The sequence below is a fragment of the Quercus robur genome, chromosome 1 (assembly GCF_932294415.1).
Source record: "Quercus robur chromosome 1, dhQueRobu3.1, whole genome shotgun sequence".
In the NCBI taxonomy this organism is placed as follows: Eukaryota; Viridiplantae; Streptophyta; class Magnoliopsida; order Fagales; family Fagaceae; genus Quercus; species Quercus robur.
The window spans coordinates 43,254,249-43,275,442 of record NC_065534.1 but is presented as its reverse complement, the minus strand read 5'-3'; the positions used below and the strand labels follow the sequence as shown (position 1 = coordinate 43,275,442).

At 34.9% G+C, this 21,194-nt stretch overlaps 1 protein-coding gene across 1 annotated transcript; it reads left to right on the top strand.

Moving 5' to 3' along the window:
- The first annotated feature begins 5,048 nt into the window (after nucleotides 1–5,048).
- On the top strand, nucleotides 5,049–13,972 carry LOC126690267 (probable transcription factor At1g11510). Its single transcript, XM_050385388.1, has 3 exons — nucleotides 5,049–6,300; nucleotides 11,225–11,262; nucleotides 13,711–13,972. Exon 1 carries the CDS (start codon nucleotides 5,230–5,232, stop codon nucleotides 6,295–6,297), a length of 1,068 nt encoding a protein of 355 aa, XP_050241345.1. The 5' UTR covers nucleotides 5,049–5,229; the 3' UTR covers nucleotides 6,298–6,300; nucleotides 11,225–11,262; nucleotides 13,711–13,972.
- Nucleotides 13,973–21,194: the final 7,222 nt, after the last annotated feature.

Here is a 21,194-nt window from a genome sequence, read left to right as displayed (position 1 = left end):
GAGCCAAACATCTTAAGAGAGGCTGGGAAAAACCTCTCTTATATAACACCTCGTCCATAAGCACATACCTTGCTGACTTGACCCTGAGCTTTCTAGCTTCATCCTTCTCTTCTGGAAGCATTCCGTCCTTTAAGTATGACACTATCGGGGTCATCCAATTTCCTTCTCCCTCTATCTGCATCAGTTCTGGAAGGTCTATGCTTGGCATGTAGTGTACATCATTCATCTCGTCCAAGGCCTCATTCGCAGATGCTACCTTCGCCAGAGTATCTGCCTCCACATTCTCTTCCCTTGGGATTTGAACAAAATCTGCTTTTTTGAATTTCTTCACAAGGCGTACTACCTTCCTTAGATATTTCTTCATTCTGTCTTCCTTCGCTTCACATGTCCCATTGACTTGGCCTATGACCAGTTGAGAATCTCCCAGGACAAGTATTGAGTCTGCTTCTACAGACTTGGCCAGTTCCAACCCCTTTAAAAGGGCTTCATACTCCGCTTCATTGTTAGTAGTCTGGTATTGCAGACGGGCCTTGTATTTCAATTTGTCCCCTTCTGGCGACTGCAAAACAACTCCTATTCCTCCAGCATATAATGTAGACGATCCATCAACATGGACGACCCATTTGTTGTTGTACTCGCCTTCCCCCAGGTCTTCATAACGTGGAGTGAACTCCGCAATGAAATCTGCCAAGGCTTGAGCCTTTATTGCACTTCTCGGTTGATACCGAATGTCGAATTCACTAAGTTCAACTGCCCACTGAACGAGTCGTCCTGCGGCTTCCAGCTTGTTCATTGCCTTCTTAAGCGGATGGTCCGTCATGACATTAATGATATGAACTTGGAAGTAATGTCTTAACTTCCTAGAAGCCGTTATTAGTGCGAAAGCCAATTTCTCCATGAGCGGATATCTTCCCTCTGCTCCTCTGAGTGCCCGGCTAGTGTAGTACACTGGCTTTTGTATTTTCCCTTCTTCTCTGATTAAAGCTGAACTTACGGCATGTGGGGACACCGCTAAGTATAGGTACAGTTCTTCTCCTTGCACAGATGGACTTAATAATGGGGCCGTTGTAAGATAATCTTTCAGGTCTTGGAAGGCCCTTTGGCATTCGTCCGTCCACTCAAATGCCTTCCTGAGGACTTTAAAGAAAGGTAAACACTTATCTGTGGCTTTTGAAACAAACCTGTTCAAAGCGGCAACTCGTCCTGTGAGGGATTGGACTTCCTTGATACTCTTCGGTGGCTCCATGTTCAATATAGCCTGGATCTTATCCGGATTTGCTTCAATTCCCCTTTGCGAGACCATGAACCCCAGAAACTTTCCCGACGACACTCCGAATGCACACTTGCTTGGGTTCAACTTCATCTTATATCGCCGAAGTGTTTCAAAGGTTTCCTGTAGGTCATCTAGATGGCTTCCTTCGTCTATGCTCTTCACAAGCATGTCGTCGACATAAACCTCCACATTCCGTCCTATCTGTGGACGAAACATGTGATTCACTAACCTCTGATAAGTTGCCCCTGCGTTCTTCAAGCCGAAGGGCATTACTTTGTAGCAAAACAAGCCTTGGCTGGTAATGAAGGAAGTTTTCTCCTGATCAGCTTCATCCATCTTGATTTGATTATATCCTGAGAAGGCATCCATGAAACTCAGCAACTGATGGCCGGCAGTAGAGTCCACCAATTGATCAATGCGTGGTAGAGGATAACTATCCTTGGGACATGCTTTGTTCAAGTCCGTGAAGTCTACGCACATTCTCCACTTTCCATTAGCTTTCTTCACCATCACCACATTGGCTAACCAATCCGGGTAATAGACTTCCTTGATGAACTTTGCTGTGGTCAGTTTTTGAACCTCTTCCTTGATTGCTTTGTCCCTCTCGGGAGCGAATACCCTCTTCTTCTGACGGATGGGCTTAAAAAAGGGGTATACATTCAACCGATGAGTGATCACACTTGGGTCGATTCCAAGCATGTCGTCATGACTCCATGCAAAAACGTCGATACTTTTCCTCAGGAACTGGATGAGGTCTTCTCTTGCCTTCTCCTTCATACATGTTCCAATTCTGGTAAATTTCTCTGGATCATCTTCCTGCAAAATAACATCTTCCAACACTTCCGTGGGCTCTGCAATAACTCTTCTTTCTTCGATGCTCATTGTCTGCACCTGTTCGTCCAAAGCCACCATGGCTAAGTAGCATTCTCTAGCTGCCAACTGATCTCCTTGTGCTTGTCCTATCCCGTACTCCGTAGGGAATTTGACTGATAGATGGTAGGTCGAAGTTACCGCCTTCCAACTATTAAGAGTGGGCCTTCCAATAATGGCGTTGTATGAAGATGCACAATCTACCACAAGGAAATTGACTTCCTTGGTTATCTGCTGCGGGTACGACCCTACCACAACTGGTAATGTAATGGTACCCACAGGCTGCACCTTCATTCCTCCAAATCCTATCAGTGGCGAGCATACTGGACGAAGTTGATCTCGTCTAAGCCTCATCTGTTGGAAGGCGGGGTAATACAATATGTCTGCTGAACTTCCGTTGTCAACTAACACTCTCCTGGTTGTATAATCTGCAATGAGCAGTGTAATGACGATCGCATCATCATGCGGGTGATGGATCCTCTCAGCATCTTCGTCGGTGAAGGAAATGGTTGGCTCGTCCATTGATCTCGTCCTTGGTGATCGTCCAGAGAGCTGGACGCTTTGTACCGCTTTGAGATACGTCTTCTTTGACTTGGAAGACTGCCCCGTCGAGTTCCCTCCAACGATAATCCTTATTTCTCCTAGTGGGGGCCGGGATGATTCCTCCATTTTGCCTTTCAGCTTCTCATCTGTACGATCCCTTCCAACAAAGTGCTTCAACTTTCCTTGTCTGATAAGGTTCTCTATTTGCTGTTTTAGGTCATAACACTCATCCGTGTCATGCCCATGGTCCCTGTGAAAGCGACAATATTTGTTCTTATTGCGCTTGTTGGGATCCCCTTTCATCTTCTCTGGCCATTTTAAAGCAGGATCGTCTTTGATTTGCATGAGCACCTGATTAAGTGGAGCATTCAGGGGCGTATAGTTCTGGCTTCTTCCCGAGGGACCTGTCTTCCTGCTATCTCGTTCCTTCCTATCTTCCGTCCGTCCCTTCTTTGGACGAGGGGCTTGTTCTGAGTGTCGAGCTGGGTGCGCTTCCATCCTTTCAGTTCTTTTCCTCTTTTTGGCTATGATTGCATCTTCTGCATTCATGAAGTTCTGAGCCGAATGGACGAGCTCGGCCATGGTTTGAGGCTCCTTCTCATATAGCTTGTGGATAAATAAATCCGAATTAATCCCGTTGTGGAAGGCTGCCAGTAGAAGCTTGTCGTCCACCTCGTCCACACTAAGGGCTTCTCTGTTGAAGCGAGTGATGAATGACCGCAGGCTTTCGTTCTCCCCTTGTTCTATGGTCAGTAAGCTGGACGAAGAGCGCTTGTGCCTCTGTCCCCCGATGAAATTGTTAACAAACAATTTGCTTAACTCTTCGAAAGAACTTACGGAACTTGGGGGGATTTTACTGAACCAAACTCGTGCCGGGCCTTTAAGGGTAGTAGGGAAGGCTCGACACATGATTTCATCAGGGACCCCTTGAAGGTGCATTGTTGTCTTGAATGTTGCAATGTGATCGAAGGGGTCACGCGTCCCATCATACGAGTCCAGGGAAGGTAGTTTGAACTTTGATGGTAGAGGGTGGCCATTGATGGAAGCCGTAAAAGGAGAGTCAGTCCTGTGGACCAAATCCTCTATAGGATTCGTTCTTCTCATATTCTCCTTCATCTCCTCCATGACTTTCTTCATTTGGTCCATCTCCTCTTTCAAGTGTGGCACTGTCCGTGAAGTGGTGCCTCTAAACTGACTTCCAATCTCAGTATTCTGTGTGTCACCATGGCCTTGTGTCTGCCCTGCATGTTCCTCACGTGTCTGTCTCCTGTGAGTGATCTCCATCCTTAACTCCTGGTTTTGGCGAGTCAATTCCGCCATTGCAGCCGCCATGGATTGCATATTTTGAACGGAAGACGTTTGCATGACTGGTGCGGATTGGCGATCACGCTGAGGATCACTTGAAGCGCCTCTGCTTCCCTGACGGCCAGGGCTAGTAGCCCTCGACCTGGTCCTGACCATCCTAACCTTTTTGTCGCGGAAAAGAAAGTCGCAAAACAACCTTCGGTTCCCACAGACGGCGCCAACTGATAATGTTCGAAATCAGTAAGGTAGAATGGCCTGGCTTCGGTGGGCTGTTCAAGCGGTTGATGGCCTGCAAGGAAGAGAATGCTATCAAAAGAGGAGACCGGAGAAGACCGGTCGAACCCCCTCCGATGGAGAAGTTAGATGTGTAGAGGAGTAAGTTCCAAGTGTTTTGGAAATGTGTATGAGAGAAAAGACTTACCTCTGTCGGGTCTAGACCGGTCTCTTATATAGGGAGCCAGGGGCGGTTATTTGTTCGATAACCTCCCCAGGTTTTGTGGAATCCAACAACTCCGGAGTAACCTCCCTCAACGGATATAAAATGGTAACTGCTAAATGGAGGTTAATTTATTCGAAGGGTTTGTCGAGATAGTTGAGGGTTGCTGAAAGTCTAAGTGTTGAGGGTTCGTCCGTCTGGTGTAGGGTGGTTTAGTCGTCCAAGGATATTTGACGACTTCTCATGGACGAACCTCATGGACGATCCTCATGGACGATCTTTTCGTCCATGGGAGACTTAAACTTATGGAGTGGTGCTATTATTTAATGGACGTCTCTCCTTCTTCTGGGTTGACTCTTGGATCAATCTGTGCTGTAGGCTCTGGACGAACCATTTGGACGAGCTGGAGATGGATTATTTTCCGCTTCTCTATCAGTACTATTTACACATTTAAAAATTATTTTGCTACAGTGTTTTCAGTTTTCAGTTTTCAGTTTCAGGAACAATAAGTTCAATCCAAACACACCCATATCCTAGAATATAGACGGTGAAGGTTTTAAAAAAACAATTCCTCTTAAATCGTGTCAAAATGGTTTTTTGATAATCTAAATCATGATGTCAATTTTAGTTGCATTCATCAGGCGCCGGCCCGCCGGTGCAGGCTTCGAAACTCTACGACTCCACGTGGACCTCCGAACTAACCAATCACAAGAATTCACACCCCACGAAGCCCAATTTCGAAAATTTCAGGCTTTTCAGTTTCCACAAATCCAAGGGTCAAGAATAAATCTTAGAACCAAATATGACAAAAATTAAAAGGCCAGAACTCCTCCCCTTTTCTCCTTCGCATCGTCCAATACAAGTACAAATACACCACGGATTCATAAAACCCTCTAACTTCCAAAACCCTAACAAATTTCTTTTTCTTTCCCTAATGGCTCGGAAACAACGTCCATCTCATCTGGATGATCATCGAGCTGTTTCATCTTCTGCTGAAGAAGAAGAAGAACAAACTTTATCCGATGATGATGAAGAAGGAGAACAGGAAGAAGAAGAAGAAGGAGGAGAACAAAGTTCATCTGAAGAACAAGATGAAGCAGCTAAAATTGAATCTTTACCATCCGCTCCACCAGTGAAACCCCATTCTTCATCATCCGGGTCGGAAACCAAACCCATGGAACCCGAATCGACGAGGTTCACGAGATCCTCCACCATGAAGAAGAAGCGTCCAAACAGTGAAATGGAAACGACGCCGTCGAAGCGGGTCAAGAAGAAAGACCCAAAATCCGAAGGCGGTGGCGGTGGGGAAGAGAAGAAGCTTTTCCAGAGGCTGTGGAGCGACGACAATGAAATAGAATTACTGAAAGGGATGTTGGATTACAGAGCTATACACGACTCGGATCCCGCCGCAGATGCCGCCGCGTTTTACGAGTTCGTTAAGAAGAGTCTCCACGTGGAAGTTACCAAGGCCCAACTGGTGGATAAGATGAAAAGGTTAAGGAAGAAGTACCGCAATAATGCTGGGCGGGGAAAGAAAGGTAAAGACCCGACCTTTTCGAAACCCCACGAACGAAAGACATATCAACTGTCCAAGAAAATCTGGGGCTGCACTGCCACTGCCACTGCCACTGCCGCTGATGATGGGGTTTCGGGGAGATGTTTGAATGAGATGTTATTCTTTAATAAGAATGTGGTGTTGGAAGAGAGTTTGATAAAGAAAGGACTTGAATTGATTGGTCAACAGAAGAGGCTGGAATTGGAGGAGAGGTGGAAGAGGGTGGAGTTGGCTGCGTTGCAAACGTATGTCGCTCGGACTGAGTTGCTTAGGGACCAGGCCAGCTTGATTCTTGAGGCATACAAGGGCCATTGAGAGGTAAACAAAGTTGTTTGTTTTGTTTCCTCAAATTGTTTGTTAGTTTTTCGGATTATGCAGTTTTCTTTATTGCACTTCTGATGTTGCCCTGTCAGTCTCTCTATTTGATATACTCAGCCTCTGTGAAGATTTGCTGACCTTGTCCAATTATGTCACTCCTCGTCATCAATATCCCTTCAATCTTAGCCTTAATACCAAAGATTTATTCCTTGATTTTGGTGGTGGATTACAGTTATGCTCGCTCTATAAAGAGCTTTTGAAAGATGTACCCCAAATGTTGGTCTGCTTTAGATATGGCAAGCTTGACGAGATAGATAGGAAAAGATGTTGGGATTAAAGAGTATTAAAATTTGGAATATTAGGTTTTCAAAAAATTTGGAATATTAGAATTAGAAGTAGCTCATACCAACTATGCTATCATCCTTGTTTGTAGTTTGGCTTTAATATTTTGGAGTTAGTGTCGATACTATTATTCAAAGTGGCTGTACTCTGCTGGCTGTGAGCTTTTGCTATCTTTGTAATGTTTATGCTCTTTAATATAAGATCTAAATTAATATATTTTGCTTTGTTTGTAATGTTTTTGCTCTCTATCTTTGTTTATGCTAAGTGGTAGGTTGTTATGGGAGGACAAAAAAGTAATTTAAGTTGTGAATTCAAATTAGAACCAATAACAACTTACTACCTATGATGTGTTGTGAAAATGTTGTGAATGTAACACTTCTCAATTAACAATTCTCAAATATAAAAATTAAAATGAGTTTGAAACCAAAATATTTAATAAGGAAATATATATTATAATAAAACTAGTAAGGCATGCAATTTATTGTTTTAAAGTCCCACTAACTTTTGAAAAAGTATCATTTTTTGATAAATAACTTTTGAAAAAGTATCATAATCAGCTAATATTGACTTTTGCCAAACTAATCTTGACTTTGTCAACTCATTATGCAAAAAAATGCTTATTGTTGTTATTATTATTATTATTATTAAAAAAAAAAAAAAAAAAAAAAAAAACTATCAGGTAGGGTATTACTCGTACCCAACCTGTCAAATTTAGATGCAAGAAATGCCCATTCCCACTACCTGAATTTCCTATTGGGTAGGGTAAACCCAAAAACTTCGGGTTGAGTAGGGTAGGGTAGGGTATCCACTGCCTGACGGGATTGGCCATCCCTAGACCCTAACTCCTAAAGCTAGAGTCAACAAGCACCATAGAGATATGAATTCCCCAATTACTAAATATTTGACCATATAAATAGAGAAAGAGTAGTGATGTGGAATCAACACTAATCATTAGAAATTGAAAGTAGTAATTTTATGATAACAGATTAGCATTGTTGCACATGATCCAATGCATGAGACTTACTTCTTAATCATATCATATCATATACAATATAATAAAAGTTGGTCTTAGACGCTGTAGTTGCGCCAAGTGACTTCACCATATTGTAGAAATTTTTTTAAATTTTAAAAAGAAAAAATTTATATAAAAAAAAGTCTAATGCATCTTAAATTTCAGCAATGTAGACATAGTGTAATCTAATTCTTCTTATTTTTTAATTACTACACTAAAAAAAAAAGAGGTCTAATGCATCTTAAATAGCAGCAACGTAGACATAGTGTAATCTAATTCTTAAAGTAGTGACTTTTTTTTAGTGTAGTATTAGGTGGATTTAAGAAAACATTTATATATTATAAAATTCTATACAACTAATCTATATGTATATATATATATATATATATATATATGCAAAGCTGAGAGAAAATCTAATTAGATTTCAAATTGGAATTCAATTAAATTCTACAATTGAAGACTGAAGTCCAATTTATGCCATGTATTCTAAATTATTTCATAATTTTTTTATTCAAATGTAGGACCACATCATAAACATCCATCTAAGTGAGTGATTGAGTACAAAAGCCAAGAAGATTAACGTTAATGAACCTGAAATTATCTAATCTATATTGTGTCAATTCATTGAACCCAATAAGATTTTATTAATAAGGTTTTGGGGACTTTTTATTCAAAGTGGCTCACTAATACTTTCTATTGTCTTTTGTAACCACAATTAGCTTTACCATTCGTCTCCTTCTTGGTAATTTTCTGAAATCTCTTTTCTGCTTTAATATTTTTCTTTTTATTTCATATGGATTCAAAGAACAATGCTTTTGTTCTTTCTCTGTTATACGATTATAATGGTTAATAATCAAATAACCATGCTTTCAAATGTATAAAATTTATTAGATTTGTATTTCATATGTTAATCAAATATCTTTAGATTAGGTTCATTTTTAAGGACATGGTTTAAGTTTCTACCATGTAGGGAACTTAGCTTTCAAAATTAGGCAACTCGACTAATTTGATGAATTTTTCAACAAATGCTTTTTTTTTTTTTTTTTTTTTTTTTTTGGGGTTCATCCCAACTAAACTAAAGGCCAAGCTAGATAGGTATGACAAGAATTACAAATATCTAATATTTGCACTTCTCCAAATTGATTTAGGAAACTTTGAAAAAATACTTTTGGAATCCCATATTCAGGTTAAATATCTAAAAGCTAGATAGGAATGATGGTAAATGTGTTGAGAGATGTAAGCACATGTTGCAATCAGTGGACCTTTAGATATCCTCAAATTTGAAGGTGCAGTTTTTATTTTTATTATTTATTTTTTTATAAAAAAATTACTTTTTAAATTTTGTTATTTTTTAATTTTCTATTTTCGTGGTTTAGAATTACTATTGTTTGAATTATTAATATACCCTTCTGGATGTTTCACATTTCAAATATAGTCCTTGAAATTTTTTTTATTTAAACAATTTATCCTTGAACATTAGATTTTTATCCGGTCAAACACCATGTTAATATTTTTGGTTAACACATTCATGATATAATTCGTAATGTTATACGGATATATTAACACCAGCCTCATTCAATGCGTGCAGTTCAAAGATTTTATTTTTTTTGTGCTACAATATTCCATTCATTTCAATTCAAGATTTATGCGTTAGTTTAATGAGATTACATATTTGCCAATCACCAAAATAGCTAGGTGTGAGATTTGATTTAGCCCCAAAAACTTAATCTAAGGTGTGTGTATAATTGTAAATTTTTTTTAATTGTACCCATGCATACGCACGGGGTTATAGACTAGTATTAGATTAACATTAGACTTTCTTTTCATTTCAACTTCTTCAATGTGGAGTGTGTACAAATATATATATATATATATATATATATCAAATAATTCATAATTATTTCCAACTATACCGTTCTTTTGCTCTATTCTTCTCTTCTTCTATTTACAACCTTGCAAGTATGTATTTGTTTACTCAACTTTTTTTTTCCCCATCAAATTGAATAGATTTTGTGTATTTTTTGTCAATTGTTTAAGCTAACTTCCTTAAGTTTAATCCAATTTAGAGAATTGTTACAGATTGCATACTTTTATTTTTGTTTGTATTTAATTTTTTTATTATTAAAATGTTAGTTTGATTGTTGAGAAAATGTATAAGAAATTGAACTTTCATGTCTAATTAACTAAGAAATTAATTTTTGAGTCCAAACACAATAAAACAACAAAATATACAGTCAATATTTTCTTTTTTTCTTTTCTAGGGTTTTCTTTTCTTCTTGGCATGTAGAGCTAATATTTAGGCTCTTCTTTTCTTTTCTTTTCTGTGTTTTGTGTGTATAGATGTTGAATGTTTAGGCTTTGTAGTGACGTGTATTAATTTATTTTTTTTCTATGTTCTTTCGTATTGTGTTGTTTTATATTTTTAAAAAAATATATAATTTTTCTTCTCCTATAATTTTGAAGTTGATAAAAATTTTAATTGAATTATAATCCAAATTCTTCATCTAATCATTTTCTTAATATATAAGTTGATAAAAGAAATATTTATTAAAAAAAAAGAAATATTGTACATATTTAAAAGGTCCATCTAATCCATATATTTTTAAAATATATGATAGAGTTCACTTTGATTACAATCCAAATTCTTCATCTAATCTTTCTTTTAGAATCCGTTTGGAAACAGCTTATTTAGCTGAAATTGAAAGTATTTTGCTGAAAGTACTGTAGATAAAGCTAAAAAGTAGCTGAAATAGTAAAATATGACCTATGAATAGTATGAAAAAGTGTAATGAGATCCATGAATAGTAGCAAAAATAAGCTAAATAGTTAAAAAAAGTTGGCTTATTAAGCCAATGCCATACACACACTAAGTAAAGGTTTAAGTCCATCTAATCCTTATTTTTTTTTTATTACTACACGTTAAAAGGTAGAAATAGCTTCTTCTTCTTTTTTTTATTTATTTATTTATTTATCATCAATAATTTTTTTTTATTGTGTTTTCTAATAACTAATAAGTACAGAACTATGTCTTTACACTATTAGTATTTTACTAGCCTTAGGTTTCTCTTCACTTCCGAGTCTATTTCCATACTTTCTTTGTATTTTATTATTTTTAAATTAATTAAAAATATTACTCTCGTTATGATTTAAAATTCTTAATTTGTTAGACCTCTTTCAAGTTGATAACTTGATATATCTTCTATTTTTTGGAGAAGAGAAACTCATGCCAATATATAAAATCCTAAATCCCCCAGTTGATAACTTGATATATCATCTATTTTTTTTTGGAGAAGAGAAACCCATGCCAATTTATAAAACTTTCATGGCCGGTTTGCATTTCTCTTATTTTTTTTTTTTAACTTTTTTTATAGGTTTTACTTATTTTCTTCTGTTTCTCAAGCTTCTTGTGGTTTTTAATTATAGAAAGTTTAATTTGTTTTGGCTTACCATTATGTTTTGATTTGGACGATTTGCACAATTATATCTTATCGTTGTAGTTTGTTTAAAAGCTTTTTGTTGCTTGCTTTTGTAAATATTGTATTCTGATCTAATTTTGTGCTAAATATGCAGGTTGGATAAACCATTGTCTATACTTATTAATGCTAAAGGTATGTTTTATCGATAGAAATAGAATAATTTATTAGAGTATTCCTAACAATGAATTTCTTGATTATTCCTAAATACTTTGTTAAATGATTGTTGCAACATCACATGATTATTTTGATACTTTGTTAAATGATTTTGTTGTCAACCTCACATGAATAACTAAAGAATTATTTGGATTAAACTCTTCACGGTTTACATATTTATTGCCAATATATTTGTACATCTCACGTTTAATTAAAAATTTATGTTCTACACTTCTACTTTTATTATATGAGAAAATTTTACTTTTTTGAATTTTTAGTAGCATCAAGTGATTACCGATTAGGTCATTTTTTTTTTTTGGTCGTATGTTAGTCTACATCATGTTTAATTAAAAAACAAGTCTATTTTTTTTTTTTAATTTTTTATATTATGTCATTTTTTCGTACATTATTTTTTCATACATTATTTCTTGATTAAGCCATGCATTGCATGAGTATAATACTAGTTATATATAAATTGCATGCCTTACTAGTTTTATTATAATATATATTTCCTTATTAAATATTTTTGTTTCAAACTCATTTTAATCCTTATATTTGGAAATTGTTACTTGAGAAGTGTTACGTTCATAACATTTTCACAACAAATCATAGAGGGTAAGTTTTTATTGGTTCTAATTTGAATTCATAACTTAAATTACTTTTTTGTCATCTCATAACAACCAATATCATCCTACCACTTAGGATTTGTTGTAAAAGTATTGTGAAAATATTGTGAACATAACATTTCTCTTTTTATTTACACTGACAATATATTACCAAGATTGACAAGTCTAACTTTCTAAAAACAAAAATAGATTAACAAGTCCAAGTAAATGTTTACCATTGATTAGATTTTTTTTTTTTTTTTTTTTTTTTTTTTTTTTTTTTTGTTTTTGGAAAGCACATTGTTCAAGAAGCAAAGAGATGGAAGTTATTTCTAATATTTAATCTCATTGAACATGACTTTTAAATCGGATTCCATAGTCTATGTACAGCAATATGTCCACAAGTTGTTTCTTTTAAATTTACTTTTAAAAATCTTTCTCAAAAAAAAAAAAAAAAAGACTTTTAAAAATAGTAGTGATGTTTTACTCAATAATTCAATGCTTTTTTCAGTACATTCGGGGCCTGCATAACATAATGTACCTTGAGAGCTCAGTCAAAAGGGAATCATATGGTCATGGGAAGTAAACAAAAAAAATTAACTTTTACAGATGACAAAGACTTAAAGAAGAATTATAATCCAAACATAAGAGTGGTACATTCTATAATATAAGGAATAAAAACATAGTCATGGTTTTCCATAATGGTTTGTAAGTAATAATTTTTGTTCAGCACAGTTTTACAATTTTCTAACCTACGAAGGAGTCATGAACATATATGGTTCTTAAGACCTCTATGAAAGCATGAATTTGACTTTCACTTGTATGGAGAGAATTATTGCTACTTTTTGTAAAGTCAAATATTTTATATCATGATTTTGACTTTCACTTGTATGAAAAGTATTGATATCACTAGTATGATTACTTTTCACAAAATAGATTAAAGTAATTTTCTCACAAAATTTACTTAAGAATTTATAAGGAAATACGTTAAATAACGTATTATATCAATCATCCTATTAATTGATAATTGATTTTGTTTGTGCATGTCAAACCTTCCTATAAGTTGCGTATTGAAGTAATTGGTAATTTATCATAACTTAAATTTCTTTTTTGTCAATTCATAAAAACTAATAACAGCCTACCACTTAAAATTTGTTGTGAAAATGTTATGGATATAGCATTTCTTTTTAAGTAATAGACTAATAGCAATTGGATATTAAGTAGGAGTAATAACAGCTAGTTTCAGTGGATATCAAGTAGGAGTAATAACAGCCAGTTAAGTCTCTAGTTGAGTTATTACTTATAAAAAAAGTCATTACTTGAGTTATTTTATTTTATTTTTATTTATTTTTTTATAAATTTATTGAGAAAGAGTTATTATGGAAATTTTTTATATTTTGACTATGGGTTGAGTGCGCGTGTGTTCATGGCCAAGGATTGACGGGTGGCTATTGACAATTTTTTTTTTTCTTTTTAATGACTTGGCGACGGTTTGTGTTATGCTTTTATATATACATATAGTTGTTTTTTCAACTTGTTCATTTTTTTTTTCTTGATTAGGCTAGACTAGTCATGTGTTCTTCAAAAACTGTTTTTAATGTGGTTGGGACAATAACAAAAGGGAAATCATGTAACTTTAGGTGAATATGATGAAATTAAACTTTTATGTCAGAGGAGAAAAAAAAAAAAAACTTTAGGTGAATATAATGAAATTAAACTTTTATGTCAGAGGAGAACAAAAAAAAAAAAAAAAAAAACTTTAACTTGTACTTTTGTTTATTATTTTCCCTCCCCTAAAATTGTGTTTTATTTTTTTGGACAGCATATTGCAAGGCTATTGGGCAACATTTTGGACAGTATTTTGGATAGAATTTTGGACTGGTATTTTTGGACAGCATAGATGACTTGGACAATTTTCCAAGTTAACAATTTAGACAATTGGTTGCCCAGCTTTGTAGCAACTCTTTTGGAAATCTTTTGGAACTAATGAAGTTACTCAAGCATGATAAATTCTCAGTGTATGTTTATAATACCTCTGTTTAAACACTAAGCATATATGCAAACGAAGATTAATTTTTATGCAATTGTACATTTTATTCCTATATATTAGTTTTATATGTGCATGGACTGGTTATTCAAGCTGAATGATAGTTTTGAATGGTATGGTCAAGTTTAATTATGAATGGTTATATGGCCAACTTGTTCAGCAATTTCCATTCCCTTCTACCAATGTTGTAAGAGCATATTCAAGTTGAGTGATACTTTTTGAGTGGTATGGTCAAGTTTAATTATGAATATTGTATGGCCAACTTGTTCAGCAATTTCCATTACCTTCTACCAATGTTGTAAGAGCATATTCAAGTTGAATGATAATTTTGAGTGGTATGGTCAAGTTTAATTATGAATATTGTATGGCCAACTTGTTCAGAAATTTCCATTCCCTTTTACCAATGTTGTTAGAGCATATTCAAGTTGAATGATACCTTTGAGTGGTATGGTCAAGTTTAATTATGAATATTGTATGGCCAACTTGTAAGAGCATTCCATGTGAAAATTGAACCCATCTCCACTGTTAAAGCCCATCAACCCAAAATCCAACCCATCAATGCAAAATCAAACCAATTAATCAACCTTCTAAAAAAAAACCAATTAATGAAAAACCCAAAATCAAACACCACCATGAAAACCCAATGTCACCACTAGCACCATCACAACAACACCATTGGCACCACCACAAAAACCTAGCTTTACCCCCAAAATGTTAGATAAAAAATAATTGACCCAGCAACCACAGTTAAAATAATCAACTAGCAGCACCAATATTGGCGACCCACAAAGACCCATAAAAAGAGAAAGTGAACCATCAATGTGATGATGAAACCAGTTAATGTGACTAAATAAAATAAAGGAACTACTGAATGTGACAATAAGATCATTCGTGATGTTTGTACTAGTTAATGTGATATTGGCACTATTCAATGTGACTAAAAAAAAAAAGAGAATCACCGAATGTAATAAAAGTATGACCATGTGTGATTTTGGTATTGCCCAACGTAACGATGGAATCATCCAATGTAAGTAAAAGAATTAGGGAACAATTGAATATAACAATGGACAAAACTTAGGTACAGTATCTTAAGTGCTGTTCCTTAAATTCATTTCTTAAGATTCAGTCATGTAGCTACTTAACTAAAATATACATTTCCTTCTCATGGCAGAATCTTAAAAGGGAAACCTAAAGAATAGCACCCAAGTACTGTACCTAAGTCTTGCTCTATAACAAAAGTATGATCATATGTGATATTTGTATTGCTTAATGCAATGATGAAACCGTTAAATGTGCGTAAAAAAAAATAAAAGAACCATCAAATATGACAACAATAGGATCATATGTGATGTTAGTACTATTAAATGTGATGATAGAACCATTAAATATGAGTAAAAAAAAGGGAACTAACAAATCCAACAAAGTATGGTCATATGTAATATTGGTACTGCTGAATGTAAGAAAAAAAGAAGAAAAGAGAACCACCAAATGTGACAATAGTATAGTAATATGTAATGTTGGTACTGTCGAATATGACGATAAAACCATCAAATATGAGTAAAAAAGGAGAACTACTGAATGTAATAAAAATACGGTCATATGTGGTGTTGGTACTGCTTAATATGATGATGGAACTGTTAAATGTGAGAAAAAAATGAAATCACAAAATATGACAAAAGTTCCATCACATGTGATGTTAGTACTAGCTAATGTGACGAAAGAACCGTCAATTGTGAGAGAGAAAAAAAGAAGAAGAAAAAGAAGAATCATTGAATGTGACAAAAGTACCATTACATATGATGTTGGTACTATCCAGTGACGATTTAACCATCAAATATCAGTAAAAAATAAAAGAACTACCGAATGTAACAAAAGCAAGGTTATATGTGATGTTAGTATTGCTTAATGTGTTGATGGAACTATCAAATGTGAGAGAAAAAAAATGAGGGAACTATTGAATGTGTCAAAAGTACCATCAAATGAGATGTTGGTACTGCTTAATGTGACGATGAAATTGTCAAATGTGGAAAAAAAAAAAAAAAACCACTAAATGTGACAAAAATATCGTCATATATGATGTTGGTGCTATTCAATATGATGATTGAATCGTCAAATATGATGTTTTGATAACCTGGTATAATAAGTTGAAGGTACCCTAGAATTACCTTATCTCTATGTATATATTGGTTATAGGAGGGGACCATATATGTAAGCTAGCTTTTATTTATTTTATTTATTTTTTTGGATTTCTTTGAAGTTTGGACCAATTTACTTTTTGAAAGGGAATTAAATATAATTTTTGAAAGTTAAATTTCCTATTTTAATTATGTATACCATAAAATAATTTAGTATGAGTCTATTTAGATAGGCTTTTGCGAAAACATGTGTTTTCGATAAAATCGGTTGCGAAAACATGAGTTAGGTTTAAAAGTGGTGTTTGAAGAAAAGTAGCTGCTTCGTTCATTGTTAAAACACGAGTTTTGGGCATTTTTAAAAATGCAACTTCTTTAAAAAATGGCGAATCAAATATATATATGTAGGGTCACGTTTTTCAGCCCAGGCCCAAGATGCATGGGACCTTAGACCAGCGAGCCCGGTATAATGAATTTGTAGAGAGTGGGTCAAAGAGCTAGGATTTAGTGTATGGACAACAATTAACACGGTGTTCTTTGCGATCAAGCTGAGATGTGCTGAGTTTTCCAAAGAAGATTGGTCCTCGGCATGGTTCGAGGAGTTTTTTCTGGAGTCTCTGGTATGATAGGGGTTTCAGCCCCCCTTTCTGTCTCTCTCCACCCCCTTTTATAGTAGTTTCCTTTCTCCTGAATTGGGTTCCCACGGCAGGTACTTGTCCCATCAGCCCTTCCCTCCAGTTGTTGGGAATGGTTGTAAAAGCAGAAAAGCATGGTCAAGGCACTGAATGCAATAATGGCAGCCTTGACAACTACATTTTTACTATAATTTCAATTCACACTGTTATAATTAACCCTAAGTAAGGCTTATATAGGGAGAGATAGAGAGATAGAGTTAGGCATACATGGGCTTACAATATAATTGGGCTTCTTGGGCTTACACATATAAACATAATACCTCTAACATCCCTTCAAACTCAAGGTAGAGGCTTGATGACCTTAAGCCTTAAAAATGCTTCGAAGATGACTATAAATAAACCAGATAATGAACATGTGAAATGCTAATGTTGACAACTATAAAAGACTTCCAGAAGATAATAAGTCCCTAAGAAGGCTACATCAGTGACCAAAGAGGGGCTGTTATGGCTTGAGGACTACTACACTGAAGGCTTGAGGACATTTGGCAAACAAGGCATTGTTCATTTGAATGAGTTGACGACGTTATAGACGTTGAACCCAAAGAGAGAATGGTCAATTCATGTGATTTGGGTACCTCACATGGGCAAACGAACCCCAAAAATCAAAATCTACATGAAAATTAGAGTTTCATACACCTTATTGAAAAGTCAATTTTGGTTCAATAGTCAAAATCAAATTGGTCAAAAGCTAAATACAGTAATGGTGGCGATGCTTGAGGGCTAGATGCATACGATTATTAAAGCTTGAATAAAAGCCAATTATTAGTAAGATGTGTGAAGATAATTGAGACGCATGACCAAAGAAAAAAAGCCAATAAAATAAGGTTCAAAAGAAAGATGCATGTGCACAATGAATATAGCGAAAATCACCCAAATTGTCGAGGTTGTCCATATGTTTCTCCACAACACGAAATAAATTAGGGTGATCCTGTATAGTGGCTAGAAGCGATGACAAGAGAAAAATAAAAACCATAAAAATGTAATTCTATATCATTTTTTGTATAATAAGCGATGACAATAAAATATTATGCCCGTCTTTTTTTTTTTTTTTAATCATTACAAAAAATGAAAACCATAAAAGCCTTAAATCCTGGTCCAATAATGGAAAGACAAACAAAGAACTCTCCCTAAATCTTTTGACTTAAAAAAAATTAACTTAGAAAATTTCTCAAGGTAAATTACTAATTCTCCTTAATTATTATATTTTTTGGCCTTTTCTTTTATATACATTTTAGGAGGCAAGAGGGATTCAAATCCTGGATGTGTGATGTTTAGCAAAAAAAAAAAAAAAAATCCTGGATGTGATCTCCATTAGTAATACTAAGAAATTTCATTTGAACTTTGAACATTTTCATTGACATTTTCTTCTAATGAACATGTGGCATCTTAAATTTGTATTTTGGTCATAACTTTTGGAATTATAAAAATTAAGTTTTAGTAGTTAGAGATAATGGGAGATTTAATAACTGGGAAGCACGGACACAACAAAATTACCAACGCACTGGTGTCAAACACGTATTCGACACAGACACAAACGTGTCAAGTGTGCACTTAGGAAGAAAAAAAATCATTTTTTTAATCCAATTCTTCTATTTTGACGTTGAATGTTATTTATTTGAACTCTTTTTATGGGTGTCTAGTTTATTTGAACTTTTTGTTCGTACTTTAAAAAATATTTTAATGTCTTTAAATTAATTATATATATATTTTCAAACATTTCATTGTTACTACATACTTTTTAAATACAAAATAAACATAACTTATTCCAAATATAAAATATATATACCTAAAAATAAATATTAATTAATTAATTGTCGTATCCTCGACATATCGTATCATAGTTTTTCAAGAAATGTCGTATCACCGTGCTACGTATCATGTCATACTACATATCGTGCCCATATCCATGCTACATAGGTTAATAAAGAGTCCATATGCAGACATTGGATTCTTTGGAACATTCTTTGTCAAAATAGTTTAGATTGTTTAGGTACAATTTTTTTGGTGTTATACATCAAGTTTCCCAATTAAATTTAAATACATGATAGCATTGATTTTTTTTTTCTATGATAATTTTTTTTTTCTATAATAATTAATTTTAATACAAGTATGCGTTTAAAATTAAGTGAAAAATCTAATGTACTACACTCAAAAGACTATACCTATATCATAGGGTTTAAATTTAAGATAAAATCCCGCTTTTTGTACTCTCTTAGTAAAATGAAAATGACTCACAAAGCCCAAGATGGATTTAAATACAAACAATAATGAAGAAGTTATGTGATTCATATGCTATACCTCTCTTTGCTATCGCTGGGATGCATAGTTGTGGTATTAAGTGGCTTAAGAAGAATATGTCTAATAATTGAAATATAATCTTAACAATCTTAGCAAATGGTATCAGGAGTTTTCCTTAGGCGATAAGAGAGACATCAAATAGAGGTCATATTGATTGTAAGAAAAGAGAACTTTTTTTTTTTTTTTTTGACAAAAACACAGTCCATCATCTCTTTTCCATCTCTTTCAGTCTATGATTGAGATTTTACATTCCTGCATCTCACCCATGCACACAGACCTTGTGAGTGAGTGAAGATTCATGGAAACTTGAGAAGCCACATTCAAATCCAATTCATTTTGGTGGTGCTTCAATAGAGGTTCTTTGGTAAGCTAGATGAAGAAAAAACTTGGGGAAGTTGGTTGCTAGCAGGAGTTTGGAGGGTTCAAGTACAGAGGGAGATATAGGCTTGGAGGGTTTATAGTCATCCATGTACTGCAACTATTCATTGGTGTTAATGGAGCGTGAAGTGTGGCTTGAATTTTGCCACAAGCCCATAAGGCCCAACCAAGCCCAATTTGGGCATAGTAATTGACCGAATACAAGTTGTATTTGGAGTCCTAGGAGCCGACTTGATAAAGTAACACACACACACACACACACACATATATATATATATATATATATTTATGTGCTTTATGATATGCGACAATAAGAGTAATTCCAAAAAGTCCTAGTGCGTATAAGAATAAAAAATAAGAAGAGAAGTACAGCCACATCAAAGAAAAAGTTGTGAGTTCTTCAATCTTGTGTTTTCTTGTGAGAAAGTGCTAGGGTGTAATTGAGATTTGGGTTTCTTGAGTGTTCTTGTGCACTATTGTATCTCCCTATATTTATAGTGAAATTTCTCCATCGTCGTCGTGTAGGTAGGTAGTTTGCCAAACCATGTAAATTCTTGTGTTCTTTGTGTGTGCTTGTTATTTAATTTCATCTTATTTACTGTTATCGATTTGAGTCCTAGGTGCTATTTGCACAACAAGTGGTATCAGAACAAGGTTAGGATTCAATCCTTTGAATACAATAAAGTAGTCAAACACAAAGTATGAAGTAGAGAAGTTTTATGGTAAGGGAAAATTTTCCCTTTGGCAAAGGCGAATGAAGGATCTCCTAATTCAACAAGGAGTTCACAAGGCTTTGCTTGGGAAGGAGAAGAAACCAAAAATGATGAAGGATATAGAATGGGTAAAGATGGATGAGAAAGTAGCTAGTGCTATTTGTCTCAACCTAGGTGATGAGGTCATTCACAACATCCTAGAAGCAAAGATTGCAAAGGAAGTTTGGAAAAACTAAAAGGTCTTTTTATGAGAAAGAATTTGACAACAAGTTGTACATGAAGAAGCAACTTTACAGTTTGCATATGAAGGAGGGTTCAGATTTGTTGGAGCATCTCAACACAATTAACATGTTAAACACCCAATTGTCAAGTTTTGGGGTGAATTATGAGGACAAAGATAAAGCGTTACTCTTATTAATGTCACTTCCTACACATTTTGATTATCTAGTGACTACGTTGATGTATGGGAAAGAGACTGTAGTACATGATGAGGTGACTAGTGCTTTCTTGTCACACATAAAGATGAAGAAGATGGTGATGGTACATAGGTTGATGGACTTATTGTAAAGTCAGAGTCAAGCAATAAGGGTGGAAGTAGGTCAAAATGATGGAAATCCAACAGGAACAGATCACATTCTAAATCACGTGCAAAGAAAGATGTATGTAGAGTGCTTTTATTGTCACAAGAAAAGGCACTACAAGAATCAGTGTAAAGAGTCGAAAGAGTATTTAGAGGAGAAGAAGAATGGAAAGAAGCCCCTAGAATCAACTAGTGTTGCTAAAGAAACATCAGATGACAGTGAAGTTGTAGATTTACTTTTAGTTTCATTAGGTAATAATGTTCTATTGGAATCTTGGGTTTTATATTCAGCATGCTGTCAATGCCTTGCGGTGGTTCGACCACCCATTGCGGTGACACTCGATTGCGCGCCTGAAAAATCGCCGTTCAGGCCCGGGAGCTTTGAAGGGTGCTATGGAGGAGGGTTATACCTCTAGTGTGTGACTGGAAAATGAGTTAATTTTAATGGATTTACCAAAGGTAA

What these genes read in the sequence shown, in the direction of transcription:
- LOC126690267 (XM_050385388.1), top strand. Translation starts at nt 5,230, where the DNA reads ATGACAAAAATTAAAAGGCCAGAACTCCTCCCCTTTTCTCCTTCGCAT.